At 40.5% G+C, this 21,627-nt stretch overlaps 1 protein-coding gene across 1 annotated transcript in view; it reads left to right on the top strand.

The window, feature by feature from the left end:
- The first annotated feature begins 356 nt into the window (after positions 1–356).
- Positions 357–21,627, top strand: part of LOC134653966 (ubiquitin conjugation factor E4 B) — a 34,049-nt gene continuing 12,778 nt past the window's right edge. The window contains exons 1-10 of the mRNA XM_063509334.1: positions 357–540; positions 683–1,267; positions 9,029–9,170; positions 9,412–9,977; positions 10,279–10,503; positions 12,540–12,786; positions 15,726–15,899; positions 17,332–17,452; positions 18,726–18,857; positions 21,088–21,288. Of these exons, the coding sequence (XP_063365404.1) occupies positions 517–540; positions 683–1,267; positions 9,029–9,170; positions 9,412–9,977; positions 10,279–10,503; positions 12,540–12,786; positions 15,726–15,899; positions 17,332–17,452; positions 18,726–18,857; positions 21,088–21,288 (2,417 nt within the window). The 5' untranslated portion in view covers positions 357–516. The remainder of the gene's footprint in view (positions 541–682; positions 1,268–9,028; positions 9,171–9,411; positions 9,978–10,278; positions 10,504–12,539; positions 12,787–15,725; positions 15,900–17,331; positions 17,453–18,725; positions 18,858–21,087; positions 21,289–21,627) is intronic.

Here is a 21,627-nt window from a genome sequence, read left to right on the forward strand (position 1 = left end):
ATACTTCAGATAGTCCTCAAACAAAGGGTAAATCTGAGAATCTCAAAAGTTTATACAGCAGTAATTGAATATTGAATTATCTTTATTTATCTTTAAACGTAATACACCCCCATATCAGAACCACACTCCTCAGGAATTGTACGTTGTAATAGTCAGAAATAAATTGTTTTTTTCCATTTTATTAAACTATAAACTCTAACCTTTCTTCGAGACTGCAATATTTCACTTCCCTTTTCTATGATAAATCATTAAAGTAAAATTGAAATGAAGTAACAAATATGTTTTTGTACAGATTGAATTACATCACCTGAAAGTGTTGTTTTTTGACCTTCATGTAATCAGTAGGATAGGGTAAACTTTCAATCAGTACCTGGCAGCACCGTCAGCTGAGAGGTGACTGACTGCTTGACGTTGTGTAGCTTGCTCCGTATTCGTTCTTGTTTAACGTTTTAAGAAATTCAGAGAAACAGTGCATACAGTAGTTTTAGTTCACAGTCAAGATAAACGTCGGCCACAATGAGTGAACTAAGTCAGGAGGAGGTGAGTCTAAATTTTGAACCGTAGATGAGCTCCAGCATAGTGCGTATGGGAAGTCTAATTTCGTAACAAAACAAAGCCTTGGCGTTCGGTGATCGCGCGAGTTTGTTTGGTCGCACGTGCTGCAGCCTCATGGTTGTTGCAGATACGGAGACGGAGACTGGCCCGGCTGGCGGCGCTGAGCGGACCAGGCAGTGCTGCGCCCGCGAGCCCACCCGCCACTCCTGGCGCGTCCGCGCCCCTGCCCGCCAGCCCGCCTGCGCCCTCCACGGAGCCCAGCACGCCGGAGGACATCGCAAACGCCAACAAACAGCCATTCTATTCAGATGGAGTTAAAAAGAGTGATGATCAGACAGAGATACCCGCTGATGGCTTAATTGTTACAGAAAAGACAGACAATAATTTACTAGATGAGATGCCAGACACAAAAATGACAGATCTGTCTCAGACGAGGCAGTATAGTTTTGATTCTATGGGTGATGATACACTGGTTAGTTGTGGTTCAGTGCGGGTGGGAAGCTCTCCTCGACCTACTGGGGTGGAGCAAGGCACACCGCGGGAGAACAGTACCTCCCCGTCGATATCTCCGGCACAGTTTGTTGAGCCGTCACCAGTGCGGCCGCGGCCTAGCAATGCCTCACCGAGTTGCTCCAGACGTTCCCTTTCTATGGAAGTGGATGATGTGTCAGAGAGGAATTCCCAGTCTGAGCAACAACAGGAGCCCATGGAGGTATGTGTTCCATTTGTTTTTAGTTTTTATTACTATGACTTGCGTTGAATTCAGAACAATTAAATTAAACAAAGCAGGCATTAGATTCACTTGACACAAACACAAATAAGATTTGTTAAAGCTACAGTACAGCTGTGTATTGCACCTTTTCAAAATAAGATAAAAATGTTTATAAGATTCATTCAAATAAGAATGTTATACAAATCTTACTAGTCTTAAACATGAAGTTATATTTTTTAAACTGGAGCGAGTTGTCACTTTTTTTGCCATACTAATTTGAACCTTATCACCGAGACAGAAAGTTGTTCGTACCAGACTAGAGAAAACGGTCCACTTGAGATAGAAAAACCCGAGCCCTGTGTCTCACTCGCACATGTTGCCAATGTTAAAAAGATACCACTGTGGTAGAAATTATATCATTAAACTACTGAATTTAATTACCTTCTTATACAATTTTAGTGCTATATTCAGATTACAGTTCTGATATATTTTAAGTAATTTGTAAATAATTGTGATGCCAATATTATTAACTGATTAAACCAAGCGCATACACAGCAAAAAAAACCTAAATTTTAGTATGGTAGGATTTGTAGTAACTTTAAATATTAATTGGTATCCCCAATTTGATGACATTTCTTCAAAACACGTGAATGCGAAATTTCTTAAAAATTGTGAAGAAATGTTGTGTTAAAGGTTGTTGGAGTGAAATAATTGCTAATTGTGGAATATTGTTTCACAAGAAAGCCACAATGATTACATTTTACTATAAAAATACAAGACAACATTGTCAAACTCATTAGGGTGACTATGATGTCGGCACGTTGTGAATCGGTCTCACAGAATTCTTATTATTAACGTAGGTAATGTAAAAGTAAGTTTAACTTAATAGGTATGTCTTTATTTCGGCATGTTTAATTTAAGATTTGTTATAGAATACCTAATTGAAGGAATGTTTACAAAAACAACATAACTGCTTAGAGCGGTTGTCATTTTTTTTAAGAACATGTTAATCGTTTCATGTGTCAACCAGTGTAGTCAGTTATGTTGTTTTTGTAAACATCCCTTCAATTGCCAAAATTAAAAACCAAAGTGCTTAACTCCTTAAACATTACAGACTCTCATTTATACATAATATTTAATAAACGTTACGTAACCACCAAGTGACCATTTTTTTACCTAAAGGCCACAATTATGTGGCGTAAAGTACTTACCGTAAAGTGGCGAAAAGTTCTGAAAGGTTAAAAAACAATGTTACGTAACGCGTAGTTCAAACCCCCCCCCCCCCTCCCGCACCTGTAACGCCTCGTAACGTTTTACAAGACCCCCCCTCCCCCCAAATTCGTTACGTAATACTTGAACGCTCCCTAAAGAGGCCGACTACAAATGAAAGAAAAAACCCGACTACTTAAAATTTCACTTTATTTAGAAAATGACACACCCTACTGATATATTTCATGTTATCCTAATATCCTACATACAGATGTCTTATGGTCACCCTAATTAGAACGAGATGCAGGGCTCTAGGTTGACTTCTCATGTGGACACACTTTTTGGTCAATGTACTCGATCCAGTTTATTAACTCTAAATCCGTGGTCTTAAACAAGTGTATAAAACGGGTCTCTATTGTTTCCCAAATAATTTTAAGCCATAATGTATTGTTTGCCCGAATTTTCGTTAGTCATAATTCATTTAATTCAGAAACGCGTCACTTTTCAGGATTGCCATAAAACAAACCTAACCTAACCTATCTATAGGATAACCTAACGAAAATCCTGAAATGTTAACGGTTTCAGTTTTATGACTAATCATAATATGAAAAACAATACATTATGACTGAAAACTTTATTGGAAACAACGGGGACCCCGTATAAAACATGTAATTAGTAAACATGTATGAAATAACAAGTGTAGGGTAAAATGAAGATGTACTTGCCTGTCTCATATTTTTATTTGGGTTGCTATCCATATAAATTGCTATTCATAAAACTAATTGACTTGTGTAAATGGACAACGGAAAATCATTTTTTTCATTTGAGCCATGCATGTGTGGCCGATATTGGCATTCAATCCCTTCAAAATATCATCATAATTTTATTTACCTAATATCCGTTTAAATACTTTAAATAAATCAATAGGATCAACCCTTATGGCCATTATGGAGGTTATTAAATGATCAGGTCATGCTTAGTGCTTATATATTTTCAATTGCCATCAACAAATACACTGCCATACAATAGCATGGGTTATGTAGCATAATTTCTAAAATCAAATTTCCTAAGGACGAAATTCCTAAAGACAGAACATCGAAAATCAAAATGTCTAATGTACGAAATTCCTAAAGATACATGTCCTACGGTTAATCAACCTACTATTTAAATGTCTAAAGTACAATACTGCTAGTGCACGAAAATACTAACGATCTTTTTTCCTACGTTCAGTTGACCTAAGTTTAAAATGTATAAACTGCGAAATTTCTAACGACATTTGTCCTACGTTTAGCTGACCTTAGCTTAAAGAGTCAAACGTACGCAACTTTATTTTCAAAAAACTTCCTTTACAACTTAACTAGACGGAGCCCCGCTTCGCAGGGCTCCTATTTCTGGGTGGTTTGCCCTTCGGTTTTTCCCCCAAAGTGTACTGTTTTCACGGACGTCACACTAAACTAAATCAATAGGTAGGTAGGTTAGGTTCGTTAGGTAGCTTCAGATGCCCGAAGGGCAAACCGCCCAGAAATAGGAGCCCCGCGTAGCGGGGCTCCGTCAACTTAGGGTGTAAAGGAAATGTTCTCGGAAATATTGATTTTCAATATATTGTCATTAGGCTTTTTGAACGTAGCTATTTTGAGCACTAGACATATTGACTTTCAAAGTATTGTCCTTAGGTATTGTGTACAAAGGAATATTGATTTTCGAAAATGAGATCGTTTGATTAAAAGTTTATTAGGACATGCGTCTTTAGGAATTTCTTACATTAGACATTTTGATTTTCGATGTTCTGTTTTAGGAATTTCGTACTTAGGAAATGTGATTTTAGAAATTATGCTATATAACCATAACATGCATCTTATAAACTGATAGATGTCATATATTAAAGAAGCGTTAAGAGTGTGCGACTTGCAATCCGGAGGTCGCAGGTTCGAACCCCGGCTCGTACCAATGAGTTTTTCGGAACTTATGTACGAAATATCATTTGATATTTACCAGTCGCTTTTCGGTGAAGGAAAACATCGTGAGGAAACCGGACTAATCCCAATACGGGCCTAGTTTACCCTCTGGGTTGGAAGGTCAGATGGTAGTCGCTTTCGTCAAAACTAGTGCCCACGCCAATTACTGGGATTAGTTGCCAAGCGGACCCCAGGCTCCCATGAGCCGTGGCAAAATGCTGGGACAAACGCGATGAAGATGATGATGATTAAAGAAAAAGTGATGGGGCCGAAATCGAAACGGCGTCTTCAGTTTACGTGGTTAACATCCTGACCACTAGACCGTTCACGGTGGTACCCATCTCTAATTCTCCTTTTTTTAGCAAGTATGGCCTGGATGCGAGTCCTTTAAGCCAAATCTCCCATCTCGCCTTAGAGCATGCATCTTGTTAAGTTTCAAAATAAGCTGTTTTTTACATTTTGGGGTACAAACTTGCCTGATGATTACCATTATGGTTGCTTGAAAGTCCAACAACGCTACTTGTGCATTCTCAATACTTGGAAGAAGTTCAGGGTGTTGCATTCTTAACCCTATGCTATAGGTTATAGGGTTCTATTACCCTACCCTTTGAAGATGTCCATTAAGTTCATAAAAAACTTCATCCACACTGTAGTCTTCTAGGAAAAAGTTCCTTAGTCTTATTTTAGCAACTCTGCTAGTGAAAGGCTTTAAATAATGGTAATTAATCAAGTTCATAACTTGACACTGTTAATTGCTACATTATATAAGACGCTACGCACGTTTATGATAATGGGTGTCAGTTAAAGCATTACAATGCTAAAATGTAAATTCCTACATCGCATTTACATTTAATTGCTTATGAACATTGTTTTCCATGTTTAATGCTCTTCAAAAAGGTTTGTATACCGTGACATGACACGCTCAAGATAACACGGTTAAATCAGAAGTGTACACTTGAACAGTCAATCTTAGCTATAGTTACACAGGCCTTTTTTAGCGTTTGTTCTTATTCCTAGCCAATATCGACCCCATATTTGTTATCGACTTATCGCGCGGTGCGCGCTACCGCCAGCCGATTTCTTAATGCCAAACCATCTCGATACCCTGAACACACCACATCTCCTTTCCATCAGGCTTAAAATGATCAGTTTTTTGATTCACGCTTTGTAGATCGCATCCGAAAATGCCTGAAATCAAATTTAAAATTTCTAATGCGTTGGCATTTAAGGTATTAAAAGTTTTGCGACCCCTGGGCTATGGGTATTTTAGGTACATATTCACCTCTAAATGAAATCACTAGCATCCTTATCTTGTCAACGATAATAGGTTCGTCCTGGCACTCTTATCTGGGGTCGTTAGTCGAGTTATGGCTTCTACCGCAAAATATAAGTACTATTGACCCCAATGACCTCTTTTTATTCGCCTTAAGCGGGGGAGATCGTAGACCTAATCTTGACCGGAGCTAAACGGTTAATCCAGAATGATGCAGTTACACGCTCAAACATATGTGGCATTACCGCCAAGGAAATGAGTCATTCTTTTCTTTTTGGTGCTAGTACTAGTGTAAGACAAAGACAGAATGATTCTCTCTGTCTATATTTGAAGTGAGACAGTCCTTTGACAAACTATAGGTACCTCCGAACTCCCTTTGTATATTTTGAAAGTTCCCCAAATGCAGGAATCAGCGAAAATCCGCAAATATTAAAGACACGAAACGTGCGTGAATATTTGAAACGTGGCTGACGTGATTATTCGACTTTTTACGTCACACGGCTGTGGGCACAGCACAGGCCTCCTCTCCTATGTAGGAGGTTTCCGCGCTAGCGAGCTATCGACTTGCCTAGTGTTACCTATACAAATATACAAGTGAGCGCTTATTTCTTAGATGTCTCAAAGGAAAAAGAAAGTCAAATTAACTCAGGCTTGATCAACGTTTCGCCACTGACTTTGTATAGTTCGTATCAACAAAGTTACGCATTATATTCACTCTCGACAAAACAGTTGATCTTGACTTTGAGGCAGTTCCCTATAACATGACCCCGAGACTATCAACAACTACATACAATCAGAGATCACATTCACACTGGCACGCAATAACCCATGCACTGCGTACTGACCAAACCTAACCAGAGCTTCTGTTACGTGACACACGCTCGTGACGTCACAATATAATGTCCGCGTTTCGTAGGCGCACCTATTACATCATTTATTCATTGTTCGCTTTCTAGATTGCCCGAACTACAATAAGATCTCGGAAAGTGTTCCGAGATTGTTTTGTTCTGATAAAATATGCATTGTGAAACATTTATGGGGTAGGGCAGCAACATTGGTGACACATTTAACGGTACATTAGCATAATGCACGTTGATGACTTCAATCAACAACATTTGTTCATATGAACGCTTGCTACTTAAGAAATGCTAGGTAGGTATATGTAGGTTCGTTGTCGCCCCTTCATAAATATATGAAACCCTTCTCGTAAGACACGAATGTAGGTCGACTCCTCAAGGAACAACAACTTCTTTACGGGATATTTCACTAACAAACCATTGACCTGGTTCATATAAATCCCAACTAGTCAGACCAATTAATAACACATAAGGTCTGACCGGTAAACTTGACGGCAGAAGTCAATCCTTGACTTACACCGTATTTTTTGCGTAGTTTCCTTAATTCCGAGCCCTTTTAGGGCTCACAGGCCTCACAAAACGGCTCCGTTCAGATATTAATTGATATAAATGATCGTTGAAAGTACAGACTCTCTACAGATGTAGTAATCAATCCTTTGCCATCGAATTTTCTCGGAAACGTTCGTATTTGTCATGCTGCTTCAGTCAACCTCAGTACTTTTTGTAATGAGAGTCTGAGATTGACTGAAATAGCCTATCGTGCATTTCCGTGAAAATACGATGGTAAAGGATTATTCACGCGTTATTCATAAACGGCTGCTAACTTAATCAGTTGATGATCGTCGTTTGTCCCTATCTGTCGTTATGTCATAGAGAGGGATAAACGATGATCATCAGCTGATTAACTTAGCAGACGTTTATGAATAAGGGGATTAATCTGTAGCTTCCAGCTTAATACGATTTTGCGCGTAATACGTAATTTTACACCGGTCCCTGCAACTTCTTTACGGGGATAGATAATACGCTTGACATGTTTTTGGCGTGGTCCCTCTAGAATCTTCTTAAGAGGGTTTTACTGTACTAGGTACAACGAAGATTGGTCATTTTAAATAGAACTTCTGAAGGAAATATAGATAGATACTTACCTTTTCAGAGTACCTTTCCAGTGATACATTGTAATAACCTAATAATAAGGAAAATTGTTCTAAGCCATTTAGCCTCGTAACTAATGGACAGAGAAAGAGTCACGGTCGTCGAGTCGCTGTAATTAACAGTATAGATATCGATCGATACAAAGTTAATGCCGTGTCGTGTAGGTATCTCCGGCACTGGGGTAGGAAACCACAGACCGCCGGCGATCCTCACATTCAATGTTCACGTTGTATGTTGGTGTGAGTTTCCACATCATTGTTTTGTACGCGTGTATCTATGTCAGCATTTAAAATGTATTAGGAATTAGGGTAATAAACAGCTTGCTAAGAATTTAGAGAGCAGTCATTATAATTTGGGGGCAGATCAAAAGTGCGTCAGGCTCGAATATAATTAAAAGTGTTCAGTTTCGGGGTTATATTTTTGTTTACCATTTTCTGTCACTTGAATTACTTCCCTCCCGTACCATTTTATTGCTCATTGAAATGGTTAAAAAATACAATACAAATTTAATCGAAAGCGAAAAGACAATAAACACAACAATCTGCATCAAAGTTAGTAGCGTTGCCTGAGCAAAATGGCGGTCAAGGGAGCGGGTGGGCGGTCCGTAGGAGTCGTAGGACTCAATGCGCTTATAGGTCAATATCACATCACTCAGGTACACTAAGGTATTGCGTAGGTTACGTAGGTTCGTTTGAGTACTTAGCAAATGCATCCGACGCAAAATAGATCGTGCGTAGGTACATCACAGTAACATAGTACCTACTGTATTACGAAAAACCCTAAAATTCTTTACTAGACTTTAAGTAAAAGCGTACCGAACAATATTCAAAACCACATATTGAGATGAAACTGATTTGTTTACTTACGCCTTAGTCGCAAAATGCGCTATCGCTCAACGGTTACCAGATTATGATGTACCGTACTGAATTATTTACAAGTATGGCGGTTCTGTTTATCGCTATAGGTACTAAGAACGAAATACAACGATCTCCTTTGGTCTCAATAGTGTGATTTGATAGAAATACTGTAGACTTTTTTTCTGTCCTGAAAATTCTAATTCAAGCGCAATCGACGGACTTATTAACGTAACTGAGCAGAGAATAGCGAACGATATATCTAAATCCTGTTGCCATAAAGAAAGAATTTCATGTGATTCAAGTCAAGTCGTGTAAAAAGGAAGTAAAGGAACTGTATTACTTTTTTTATAGGTAGGTAGCTAGTTTCAGTTCTAGGATCAGTCTTTGACTGTACGTGTCCTTAACTGTTTTATCCATACGAACTATAACAGCTTGTTCTCATGTAACGTTGCTATCAGGTGGAAGACAATGATTCGACCGCTTCACCGGCACGAAAAATTTCCCGTTCCCGAACGGTCAGCTGCACAGAACTGACGGAGGAACAGCTGCGGACCATCGTGGGCAAGATCATGCAGGTGTCCTGGTCAGAAGACAGTGCTGGTAAGTAGGACAGAAAAATACATGTGCAATGGTTTGTCTTTCCCCTTGCCATTGCAGATGGGTCAATATCTTTGTGTGAGTTTGGAATAAAGTATAAACCAATACATCGGCGTCGTCGTTATTTAGGATTGCTCCCCCAACTTCATAACAAATGAAATGTATATCAATTGTATATCTCGCTTCTTATTGTTTTGAGATGATTTGGGCAAAAGGGGGTTTTGAAATCAATGTTTTCTTGCAGGCGGTATTTACGTACCTTCAGTCGCGGCGTCGCTGCTCGACAACCCTAAGCTTAGTTTAGAAGAGATGGCGTCAGAGGCTCTTATGGACGTCATCCTCCAGATATCCAACGGCGCTGACCCCCTAAATCAAAAACTCATCGCCGTTTCCGAAACAACCAAAAGACTGAACGAAGATTGTGGCGACGACACTTTAACTGGAGGTGGCCCGTTGTCTGCAGACAGTGATCCGGACAAGTCGGGTTGCCCGGCGCCTTCTTTACCCATCCCTAAAACGATCCCCACCCAGGGGCTAGCCGTTAGTTACATATTAAGATTCTACAACAATATAAACATATATGAAAGAGAGCATCCAAAGAAGAGTTCGGAGCCGCCTTTGAGTGATTTGTTACAGAACTTAAGAACTTTACTTGTGAGTCATTTAGTGCTAGTGCTACGAGACAAGATGGACCTGGAGAAGTGCCGGAAGTCGCCTTTGTTGCCATATTTACTTATCGGCAACGCGCCTACCGGGCTTGTGCCAGAATTATTGGTCGCCACGTATTTGGACAAAGAAGTTTTTGAAGATGTAAGTCAAATTCTATTAATCGTACTAACCAAACACAGTTTTCAAAATATTAGTAAGACATATATTCTCACTTACAGCGAAAGCTTAATTAAATTTCACTAATTTATAGTACAAACATCTACAGAAACGAAATTAGGTATGTCACAGATTTTAAAGGCTGGCCTAAGGTAAATGTGAAATAGTCGTTGCGTTTTATAAAATCGAATTCAACTGACTTTTCAAGAGCGACGGTCAGAAACAGGTCTGTTTTTCAGCTGCAAGTTAGTTTTGTGTGACGGATGAACAAGAAATGTTTCCGCAGGTATTCGTGCCCCTCCTGATGGGCATCCGCTCCGAGATGCGCGGCTGCGTGTCGCCGGCGCTGCGCGCGCTGCGCTCGCTGTGCGAGCTGCGCGCGGGCCCGCGGCACGCGCAGCGCCCCGTGTGCGAGCTGGTGGCGCGGCTGCCGGCGCTGTGCCCGCCCGCCGTCACCACCGCGCCCGGCCGCGAGATCGCGCGCGTCAGCTTCCTAGGACCCTTTTTCTCTGTGAGTACAATAGGCTACATGACTAATTTTTTTTATGGTATCAATCGATCGGGTTTGCTTTTAGGATCAAATGTCTATATGGGACCCATTGCATTAAAGTAACACAAAAGTCAGAAATTGTAGTCAAAGGCTGACAGTCGCACTTCACTCGCGAAACGCCCTATACAAAACGTCATCGCCCATATTGTAGTATGGACAAAACAAGAAAATTGCGTTTATGTATATAGTTGCTATACAATATTTTATTGCATGAAATGTAAGGAATCGAATGGTACCCTTACGTTTATCGTTTTTGGAAGTTTAAAAAAACTTAAATTTTGAAACTTTCAGGTCCTGTATTTTTGTAATTTTTTAATATTTTATTTTAATATCCACATTATTGTGATAAATTGCTCGTTTGCTATCTATTTTACTAGATTTTGTTATAAAATTCAACATGTGTCAACATCCCTATTGCTCTTTTCCGAAGCTCTAGCCTTGGTCTTTAGTTGGTTCAGTTGCGTCTTTCAATAGCAGCAGCGGCGCCCAAGGTCTAGCTCGTTCCGGTATTTGCCGTATCTCTAGCCCAGTTATTCAGTGGTTTGCTTGCGGTCTTCTGTGTAGTGAAGTGAAGATCTCATTGACATTTGTAGGTGCTTCAGGTCAGGCACCAATATTAAGGTTCATGTTTAATCCACCCGTCTCAAGGTCTAGGACAGTAGATCGTCTAAATCCAGTGATATCTAATTACAATCCCTAGCAAAGTTAGAATTACCGGTATCTTTAAGTACATGCACATTCGCTCCAGCGATGAGATATGATCATCCGACACAGCCTTGAATCCGGTCCCTTCTTTGCTGTGCAGTAAATAAAATTTCTTCCTTTCCTGCACGAGTAATTAATTAATCCACTCGTATTATGTAACTGCAGATGAAAAGAAGAAGATGAATGAAGAATCTTTAGTTTAACAAAAAAACATAATACAGGAAAAAATAAATCACTACCTACGGAAAATTAGTACCTTAATACTAAGAAATAGAGCGTTAGAACTAAAAACTTGTCGAATGCGGGTTATGATGCGGGGTCATCCGCTTACAAACAAATCCCGTCGTCAATCAATATGCGCCATTCAAAACTAGGTTACGGGTAGCATACAACTTTCTGGGCCACGACCAAGCGGGTCCAATGTCAAGGGCATACTACTAAACCTATATTTTGATATTTTCCATGTCGTCGTAGAAATATTATCACTTAGTCGCCGGGATGATCCTTGGTCTTTCATTTTCAATGAATTGATATGATTAGGGCGATGAAGACGGACGCTTATTGACCGACCGAGGTCGAATGTCTCCGCTTCAGCTTGGGCAAAAATCCTTTTGTATTTACGACTGTTCTCCTCTGGGTAGGTCACACTTTTCAACCGAATCTACATAGTAAAATTTCTTTGAAAGGTGTACCTACTGTTTAGTTTGTTGATTCTCAAAAATTCCTGAATTTGTTGTCTCTACAAAATAGATTTCTACGTATCTAGTGTATCTACACTATTTTTAAATCTTGTTCTAGTGCAGAGTTTTGTTGGATCGGGTGCATGTTTACCTACGTCAACAGTGTTTTCGCTAGAATATTTGTTTTTATGCTATCGTGAAATCTCAACATGTATTTAATATTTACCTACTTGTTTTAAAAATACGACTTATCTTAATATACCTTTTCTAGTGATTACGCGAGCGCTCAAGTGAATCGTGTCCGATTATTCGGTGCAATCTTTATGCCAACCAAGCATATGTACTTGTAACTCTCTTAAAATTTACTAGAAAGAAGGAAACAATATCAAAGGTTATTACGCTAGCGCCATAACATTTATGCTAATCTATAACAATATACCTACAGGCATACGAAGCCATACCTATATGGCGGATATGATAATCAACTCTACTGACAGCTAAGTTCAAATTTCAAAATTTTTTTTGCATGCAGTAATGGGGATTTCCACAAACAATTCATCCTACGAATGGTATAAATACGAATACCATGTTAACCCACGTCATTTATTTCAGATATCGTTATTCGCGGAAGAAAACCCCCGTCTTGCCGAGCGTCTCTTCGCAACGGGCTCAGGCGACCGCAGCCTAGCCTTCGCGTTACAACTCGAAGTGGAAGCCAGCAGGAATACGCTTCACAACATCTGCCATAACATCCTGCTGTGCCCCGACGCGAGGGAGCCTTTCCTCAACTATTTCGCCGCTCTCCTGCAGAGGAATGAGCGCAGAGCGCAGTTGCAGACCGACGAGAGATCGCTGGCCGGTGAGTGACTTAATAACTAGAATACAACCAGCATTGAACCTTATTGCAATGGTTTAAGGTTTACTTACAGACAGAAGGCTCTTCGTTTGTATTGTAGGATTAGCTATACCGCCACTGGGTACGAGTGTAGTCTACGTCGTTTATCATTAATATATCTAATACCTTTGCCAATAACTCATTTAGTTACGCGTCTTTCGGAAACTTCTCGGCTTTTTAGAAATATATCTGTAACTTAGAAAGTTGACAATGAATGCACTCGAATATACATGTTGTCATGATTTTATAAATGGCTTTTCGGATGTAGAATCACTTTTTGACATGTACGTAGGTACGTTTCTATTTCAGTGGCCACAATAAAAAACAATATCATTGTCCAGGCGGTTTAGCATGAGTTGCGTACATCTGGCGCGACTTCAAGTATGGAGTCGCGCGCGAGAACGCAACTCATGCTAGACCGTCAGGAACAAATTGGTTTGTTCTCAGAAACATGTGATGCCTGAAAATCGTAAAAAGGCAATTACAGAAGAGTTTATCCACCTGGCATTGACTCCAAAGCTTACGGCGGTTGCTACGAAGTGTCATTATTCACTGTTCAAAAATACTAACGTAGAAATTATTCGAGATAACATTTGTAACAAATGAACCCATTCTGAAATCGGCTTTAATGTGTAAGCAGCAGGAGTTATAATAGGAGATATTTTTGTTTTCGTTCATCCCGAAACATTTCAATCATACGCAAGTGGTGTTTTCACTCTTGGCAGTCACAACGCCTATGTACTCGAACGACATTGACTTTTGAGTAACGGTTTTCGGGAGCAGGTGCTAATGAAATGTCGTCTGAGCGTCTATCGTTCATTAATTAGGAGTATGATTGCGAAGGAAAAGTTTTCTTTTGTCGTTTCGACGAATTTCCAATACCTATTTACGTCACGCAACTATGACTTGACGTAAATAGGTATTGGAAATTCGTTATCGCTGTCGATTTTCACTGCTAACAGAGTAGTAAACAAATTAATACACTTATATATGTAGGTAATTTTACCTATCCTAAGAATTTTGGTAGCCGATTACTTGTGTTTATGCAATATCAGTAAATAAAATATGCAGCGTGCAACAAGTTCACACTGCGGCAAATACAGTATAAACTATAATTTCCTGAACACATTCGAATGCGCATTTCATCATTTTCTATCCAACAAAACAAAACTGACCTTTTAGGCCAAGACCAAGGACGTCCAATATAAAAATACCCGCACAGGTCAGTTTGAATAATAGATACTACGTGGTGGAGCTCCCTTATACGTCTATGTGCGCGTGTACAATATACGACGGTAGTACTACGCCCTAAGCTTGTTAGGATAATAAAAACAAGACTGTTTAATGACTGGCGAAAATAGCGCGCATGTTCCTCCGAAATGTCGCTCACCTCCGTTGCTATTAGACAATTTTGTATTGGAACCGCTCCAATTTATTTACTTCTCAGTGTCCAGATTGACTCGTTAGATTTTGTGAAAATATTTATGTTTACCTACTTGTTCTTTGAGGAAGTTGCGAGAATAGGTGCGTCGTCAATTGTTTTATAGCTAACAGACGCGACGCGTCTAATGCTACGTTTTAATTTAGATGCTTTAATTTACTTATCTCGATTACGAACTGTAACTTAAGGAGATTGAATGATATACGTATTATTGTCATTGTGCCATGATACAAAGTGGCCCAGAATTAAAATTTCAAGGAAATATTTGTTCAGTTGCATGGCTTTAACTTTTACATGAGAAATTGCTTGATGTAATACGTGTATACGTTACTCTACATTCTTTTTCCCATATTTGCTTTACTGCAATTTCGGGCATGTTCATTTCTTATAATGGACCACTATGAAACACGACTGAAGCAACTCGGTAACTCATTACCTTCTATCAATGTGGCACCATTTCGATTCCATAGTAACAGTGACCCTTGCTTACATTTTACAGCGTGTACAAAAAGCCATGGCATAATGTTTGGCGCGTCGATGAAATTCGTACGAGCTTTTACCTTGCGCTTTATAGCGCCGGTCGCCTTGACACCCTCTTTAATTCGCGATCTCCCGAACAGAACGCTTTGTCGAACTACGTGATTCATCCTTTGTTTAAATGCGCCGTCACGTAGGTATACAGCAATACATACATGTAAACAAACTTGCCCCAAATAAGATAATTTAACATTTGTGCCGCAGACGCAGACGGTTTACTCGAAATAACATGTTCCGCGGTTTCGCACAAAAGCTTTCGTTATAATATTTTATTGCATGTTTAGTTTCTGGGACATAGCTAAATATATTTCGCAGTATACAATGGTGCCCCAATTTCATTATCTAAGTTATCAGAATAAATGATCCATATAATTTAGATAAAGCGTACGTCATGAATAGTGTTTTATTCACTTTTCGTAAGTAATTGATTTCGTAATAAATCTGCGAATGCTATCATTTGTTAACGATTGAACCACTAATGTTTCATTCATGACTGTTCAGTCTGTCCATCATGAATTTATACACTCCATTTTGACAAATCATTTTCCAGACACTAATGTAACGGGTGAACTCTCAGAAGATTCAATTTTTATTAATCTTAGGTAACCAACTTGCTGTATAAATACTTCATAAAAGTAAACATTCATTTAAACTTCAGCGTATAGGTTGTTGGGAAAAACACTTACAATTCCGTTGTCTTTTATTTAGTTATTAGGTACAGTATACATAGAATGGTATATGTTTAAAAATAATCTTCCAGTCAGCAGATAATATTAACATAACACCTTACAAAAAAGTTGTTATTTCAATTAGAGCTGCAATGAATTGTGACCTCTTCAAACAATAGTTTTCAAGAGTGATTCTGCCGGAAAACTAGGTATGAGAACAGGTTTTTGAACTATCTAATCATAAATCTCCTTTCCAGGTGATGGTTTCATGCTGAACGTGTGCTCAGTACTACAGCTGCTCTCAGTCCGCATTAAGTTGGAGCGCGTGTACCCCTTGTACGCCTTCCAGCCCGACTCGTGGGCCAACGTGCGGGACGAGACGCGACTCTACTTCACCGCGCAAGAGGCTCAGGACTGGCTCGATGAACTGAGTAAGTTATACTACACTACACATAGCAGGAGCGAGTGTGTTCCTTGTACGCCTTCCGCCCGACTCGTGGGCCAACGTGCGGGACGAGACGCGGCTCTACTTCACCGCGCAAGAGGCTCAGGACTGGCTCGATGAACTGAGTAAGTTATACTACACTACACATAGCAGGAGCGAGTGTGTTCCTTGTACGCCTTCCGCCCGACTCGTGGGCCAACGTGCGGGACGAGACGCGGCTCTACTTCACCGCGCAAGAGGCTCAGGACTGGCTCGATGAACTGAGTAAGTTATACTACACTACACATAGCAGGAGCGAGTGTGTTCCTTGTACGCCTTCCGCCCGACTCGTGGGCCAACGTGCGGGACGAGACGCGGCTCTACTTCACCGCGCAAGAGGCTCAGGACTGGCTCGATGAACTGAGTAAGTTATACTACACTACACATAGCAGGAGCGAGTGTGTTCCTTGTACGCCTTCCGCCCGACTCGTGGGCCAACGTGCGGGACGAGACGCGGCTCTACTTCACCGCGCAAGAGGCTCAGGACTGGCTCGATGAACTAAGTAAGTTATACTACACTACACATAGCAGGAGCGAGTGTGTTCCTTGTACGCCTTCCGCCCGACTCGTGGGCCAACGTGCGGGACGAGACGCGGCTCTACTTCACCGCGCAAGAGGCTCAGGACTGGCTCGATGAACTGAGTAAGCGGGTTTGCTTCTTGGTTGTTTTGAATTACAGAGCTCCTTTTTCTAAGTCCGTGTTAAACTGGAACATGAGTACCATGTATACGTTTATTTAACCGCGCGTTTCGATGCGGATGGCACGACAGGCGTGTCATCAATGTTTTTACGTGTGGCGTATGACACGATAGGCGTGCCATCATATTCTATGGCGTAAAAAGGCACGCCTGTCGTGTCATGAAATAATTGTTCGTTGCCACAGCCAAATGTTTTCGAAAATGGAACATGCAACCGAAACGGTCAACTCGTAAGAGACGAGACGATTCTGTCCTTTACTGCGCGAGGTGTACAGACATTTTCTTAACTGGTTGAATTGCTTCTTGATTGAGTCGTAAATTCACTTCATCTTTATTGATTTATATTGAAGCACATAACACAGTATGCTGTATTTGTAATAAAATGGCTTCAAGCTAGTCTCGGTCAAAGAACCTCGCTAGGTTAAGGTGAATTTCATGTATGTTCGAGATATTTGTAAGGCAATATCTTGTGTGTCGCGGATCCAATTCTGATGAAATCTAAGTGTGTATGAATTTCTTTTCTTTTCTAAACCATGATTGTACATTTATAATATTTAAGTAACTATTTAAGCGTATTATGATTGTTTGTAATTGTTGGATACTTTTCAATGAAATAAATTTTATCTTATCTTATCTTTTATCTTATTTAAAGATATGTAACATAAAGTGAATGACTTGCAGACAAAGACCCGGCGCACAAGTGGCCGGAAGCCAAGTTTCAGACGGTGTGCTGGTTCCTGACGCTGCACATGCACCACGTGGCGCTCATCCCCGCGCTGCACACGCACCAGCGCCGCATCCGGTAACATATAAAGCTGGTCAACCAAATCTTGTCAGTAAAAAAAGGCGCGAAATTGAAATTTTCTATGGGACGATACCCCTTCGCGCCTACATTTTTCAAATTTGCCGCCTTTTTCTACTGTCAAGATCTAGTTGACCAAGTATACATCACATATAACATATAACTTAGGGTCTACCGCGAACACCAAACTTCGCAATTGCGAGCTTCTTTCTCTCTCACTATAATTACGCTTTAATTGGAGTAAAAGAGAAAGATGCCCGCAATTTGCGAACTTCGGTGTTCGCGGTAGGCCCTCAGACCCATACACGCGGTCACTTCCATTTTAATATGCGCAATTTGCAAGAGCGTACTTACCTTCGGATAGACGCAATCACCTGCGTATACAGGGTGTCTCATTTAAATCGGTCAGTATGGGAATGTCTGAAACTATAAGACATACGAAGATCTGTTCTTAGGAACCATGTCATCGATTTTAATAAGAAGAAAAACTGCATTCATACATTTAAAAAAATGTGTACTCGGCTCGGGAATCGAACCCGGACGTTTTGAAAAATAAAACTAAAAGCTTAGCCCTTGAATCTCCTGTTAAATGTATTATCCAACCAACTCACAGTTGCTCACTTCGAAGAATGCCCATTTACTTATAAGTTTTCCGAGGCTTGCCAATTTCCTGATCCCTCGAACAATTTTCCCGACGCACGTCACTTTTAGCTGTCGTTGTGCGTTTGCAATATTTCGTCACTTGTAGAGAACTTTACAATTTTCGAGTTACTTTATGTTATTTTGCTAACTAGTGTTATTTTACTAAAACTAGTGCCTACGCCAATTCTTGGGATTAGTTGCCAAGTGGACCCCAGGCTCCCATGAGCCGTGGCCAAAATGCCGGGACAACGCGAGGAAGAAGAAGACTTTATGTTATTTTGCATATCCTAAAAGAAGCTATTGTCTTGACCGACTTGTCTTCGAACCAAGGATCGGATACGGGTATTTTTTGTATGGGAACGAAAACGGTACTTTTTCGTTCTTTGCGAATTATTTCATTTCTAATTGGGCAATCTAATAATACGAAGTCGTTACCTAAAAACACAACATCTGATGATGCAGTCGGAATATAGTCAAAGGAACTCTTCAATGGAATAACATAAACACATTGAATTTAGGCTCATTAGAAAGATCTCGAGAAGCACTTTTTAGACATGTAAAGGTGAGAAAGTACAGTCAGCAATAAAAGTGTGTATCGAAAAATATTGTTGACGGTCACTTGTTTCCACAGAGCATTCCGCGACCTCCAGAAGGTGATCGAGGAGCTGATGGCCGCCGAGCCGCAGTGGCGGAACAGCCTCTCGGCGCTGCGCAACCGCGAGCTGCTGCGCCGGTGGCGGCGGCAGATCAAGAGGCTACACAGGTAAGCTTATTGTTTAACCCCCTTAGGCCCACTTGCACCATCCCACTAACCTGGGGTTAAGCGGTTAAACCGTTAACCTAGTGTCATGTTGTACTGGTAACCATGGTAACTCCAGGCTTAACCGGTTAACCCTGGGTTAGTAGAATGGTACAAGTGGGCCTTATTCATAAACATCATCTGCTAAGTTCAATTCAATTTATTTATTTCCTTTAAATACAATTTTAACATTACAACATGTTGTTCATAAGAGTAGGAAACGATTCCTCCGTACTAGTAAAAACTGTATGACGGCAGGAAGCGCCACCTCTCCCGGATCACATTCAATCTATTAAGTCTAGACGCATTATACATAGTATTTACGCATTATATAAAGATAAAGAAGAAAACAAAAAATATATGTTTGTGTGTGTGTGTGTGTGTGTGTGTAGTTGTCATCACCAGGGAGATTCCAAAGACTGTGAGGCATGTATGGATGGCTATATGTAATAATGTATGTGAGGGAAGCACAACGTATACAGAAAAATATGAAGTTAAAAACATCAAGCGTTGCATGAGCTGATGGTACATTTTTTGGAGGAATATAATTTTTTTTTTGTCAGACATTATTGAAGTTAGCGTTTTTGTATTTATATCTTTTAACTTCGAACAGTAATTTTTAGAAGTTTTTCAGTTGCATCGTAATCAGCGTTAATCAGCTGATAGAGAATCAGTTAATGAGCTGAACGACTGTCATCAACTGATTAAGTTAGCAACCGTTTATAAATAACGCCATAAGAGTTGATTAATAACAGTAGACACTATACAATATACATTGGTCATGGAACTGATCTGCAGAAAGGTTTTTGAGTGGCAATTGCGAAATTCGTGGGGAGACACGAGACACTCCTGACTTCGGGCAAACTCGGCTCCTCAGCATTGCTCCGAGCAAATATTATGATTGATAAAATTTGACGTCCCTTTGCGTGCACGACCACACATGGGGCATTCTACGAGAATGTCGCTTACGTAACGACATTATTCTAATACTTCTGAAAATGCTGAGTAAGCTATATTGGGTCTGTTAATATTTCACGACTTGGCTAAGAAATTGGCAGTATATTCTAGAATTTTAGGGATTTGATTAAGGTAGCTGCCATACAAGGCGAAAGCGTTACGTAAGCGACATTCTCGTGGAATGCCCCAGATAAGGTGACTTGAATTTTGATAACCCTAAATAGCCGAAAGAGATAGTGCCAAAAGTTAGAAAGGGATATCATGATTCTACCCTGAATCGCTGTCAAACTTCGGTTTTGCAGGAAGTGTCCTTTCTGTACGGTAGTACTCTATCTTATTCTGTGGTAGAAGGCGCAGCAATAGAGCGTTCTTGTAGGTGCTGTGTAGCGAGCACACGGTTCGTTTTTAGAGATTTTTAGGGGACGCATATATCCAGCAGGGGGCATGTTTGTCTCAATGATGAATAATTATCATCGATGGCCGTTTATATCCTGGGCATCTTGTGGAAATATTTTGACACTATTCCTTTCTGCATGATTTTAATAAGGGTCAAATAACTAAGTCGAAGAATGATGGAGCTGCAAGCATTCGGTAACTTCTAATATAATGACACTCCACAATTCCGTCGAAGCCGGTGCGGAGTTAGCTTAAGCTTTGGATTTCTCCGAAAACGGTGCCGTCATATTACGGCCGCTATATAGCGTTGACTGACGTCACTAGAACGTTGTCTATGTAAACAAGATGGCGCGGTTTCCTAGACGGCGTTACGTTACGTTGATTGTCAACGTAACGTAAGATGACGGCCGTCATGACGGTGTCGATAGTTTCGTGAACGTTTTATTAGATAGCGGTGACGCCATTTTGAATAAATGACACGAGATTTGAATAAATGATTCCGTACTACGATTATTTTCCTCTTCTGATGATATTTCATCCTCCAAGTAAATTATAGATGATCAAGCAAATCTTTTCAGTAGGAAAAGGCGCGAAATTAAAATTTTCTATGGGACGTTATCCCATCGCGCCTACATTTTTCAAATTTGCCGCTTTGACCTTGGTGGATGACGGTGTGTTATGACGCCGTGGTACTTTCCACATGTCGCCACCGTAAAGACGGCCGTCTTTTGCTGCCGCTATATGACGGCCGTCATATGACGGCACCGTTTTCGGAGGAATCCAAAGCTAAGAAAGACTAGTTTTGTGTGTAAAAATGTTAATAGATTTGTGTATGGAACAGATCGAAGCAATGCGCGGAGACGGCGCTGCTGGACGGCGAGCTGATGCGGCGCAGCGTGCAGTTCTACTCGAGCGTGTGCGCGCTGCTGGCGGCGCGGCTGGACGCGGCGCGGGCGGCCGGCGCCGGCGCCGCGCAGGCCTTCCGGGCGCTGCCCGAGTGGTACGTCGAGGACGTCGCCGAGTTCATGCTGTTCGCCGTGCAGTGAGTCTCTTTTCACTTTATAGAATAGAATAGAATAGTTTTTTATTCGTAAACACCCACAGACAAAAGACATACATAGAAATAACAAAGTGAAAAATAAAGTGTCACGAAATGGCCCCATCTCAGCATGTTTATATCTGCGATACCTATGGTCAAAAGTCTGAGTTACTTCGTTTTACCCGACTAATAAACATATTCATCAAATTACAAATATTGTCTATCCAACATATCCTGGTGACGGCACTAAACTGTAAAGAATTGACCAACATAGAATACCAACATAGAAATCTGTTGATGAAATTAAAAACATTATTCAAATTTTTAAATAATCCCTTATCA

The sequence above is a fragment of the Cydia amplana genome, chromosome 14 (assembly GCF_948474715.1).
Source record: "Cydia amplana chromosome 14, ilCydAmpl1.1, whole genome shotgun sequence".
NCBI classification, from domain to species: Eukaryota; Metazoa; Arthropoda; class Insecta; order Lepidoptera; family Tortricidae; genus Cydia; species Cydia amplana.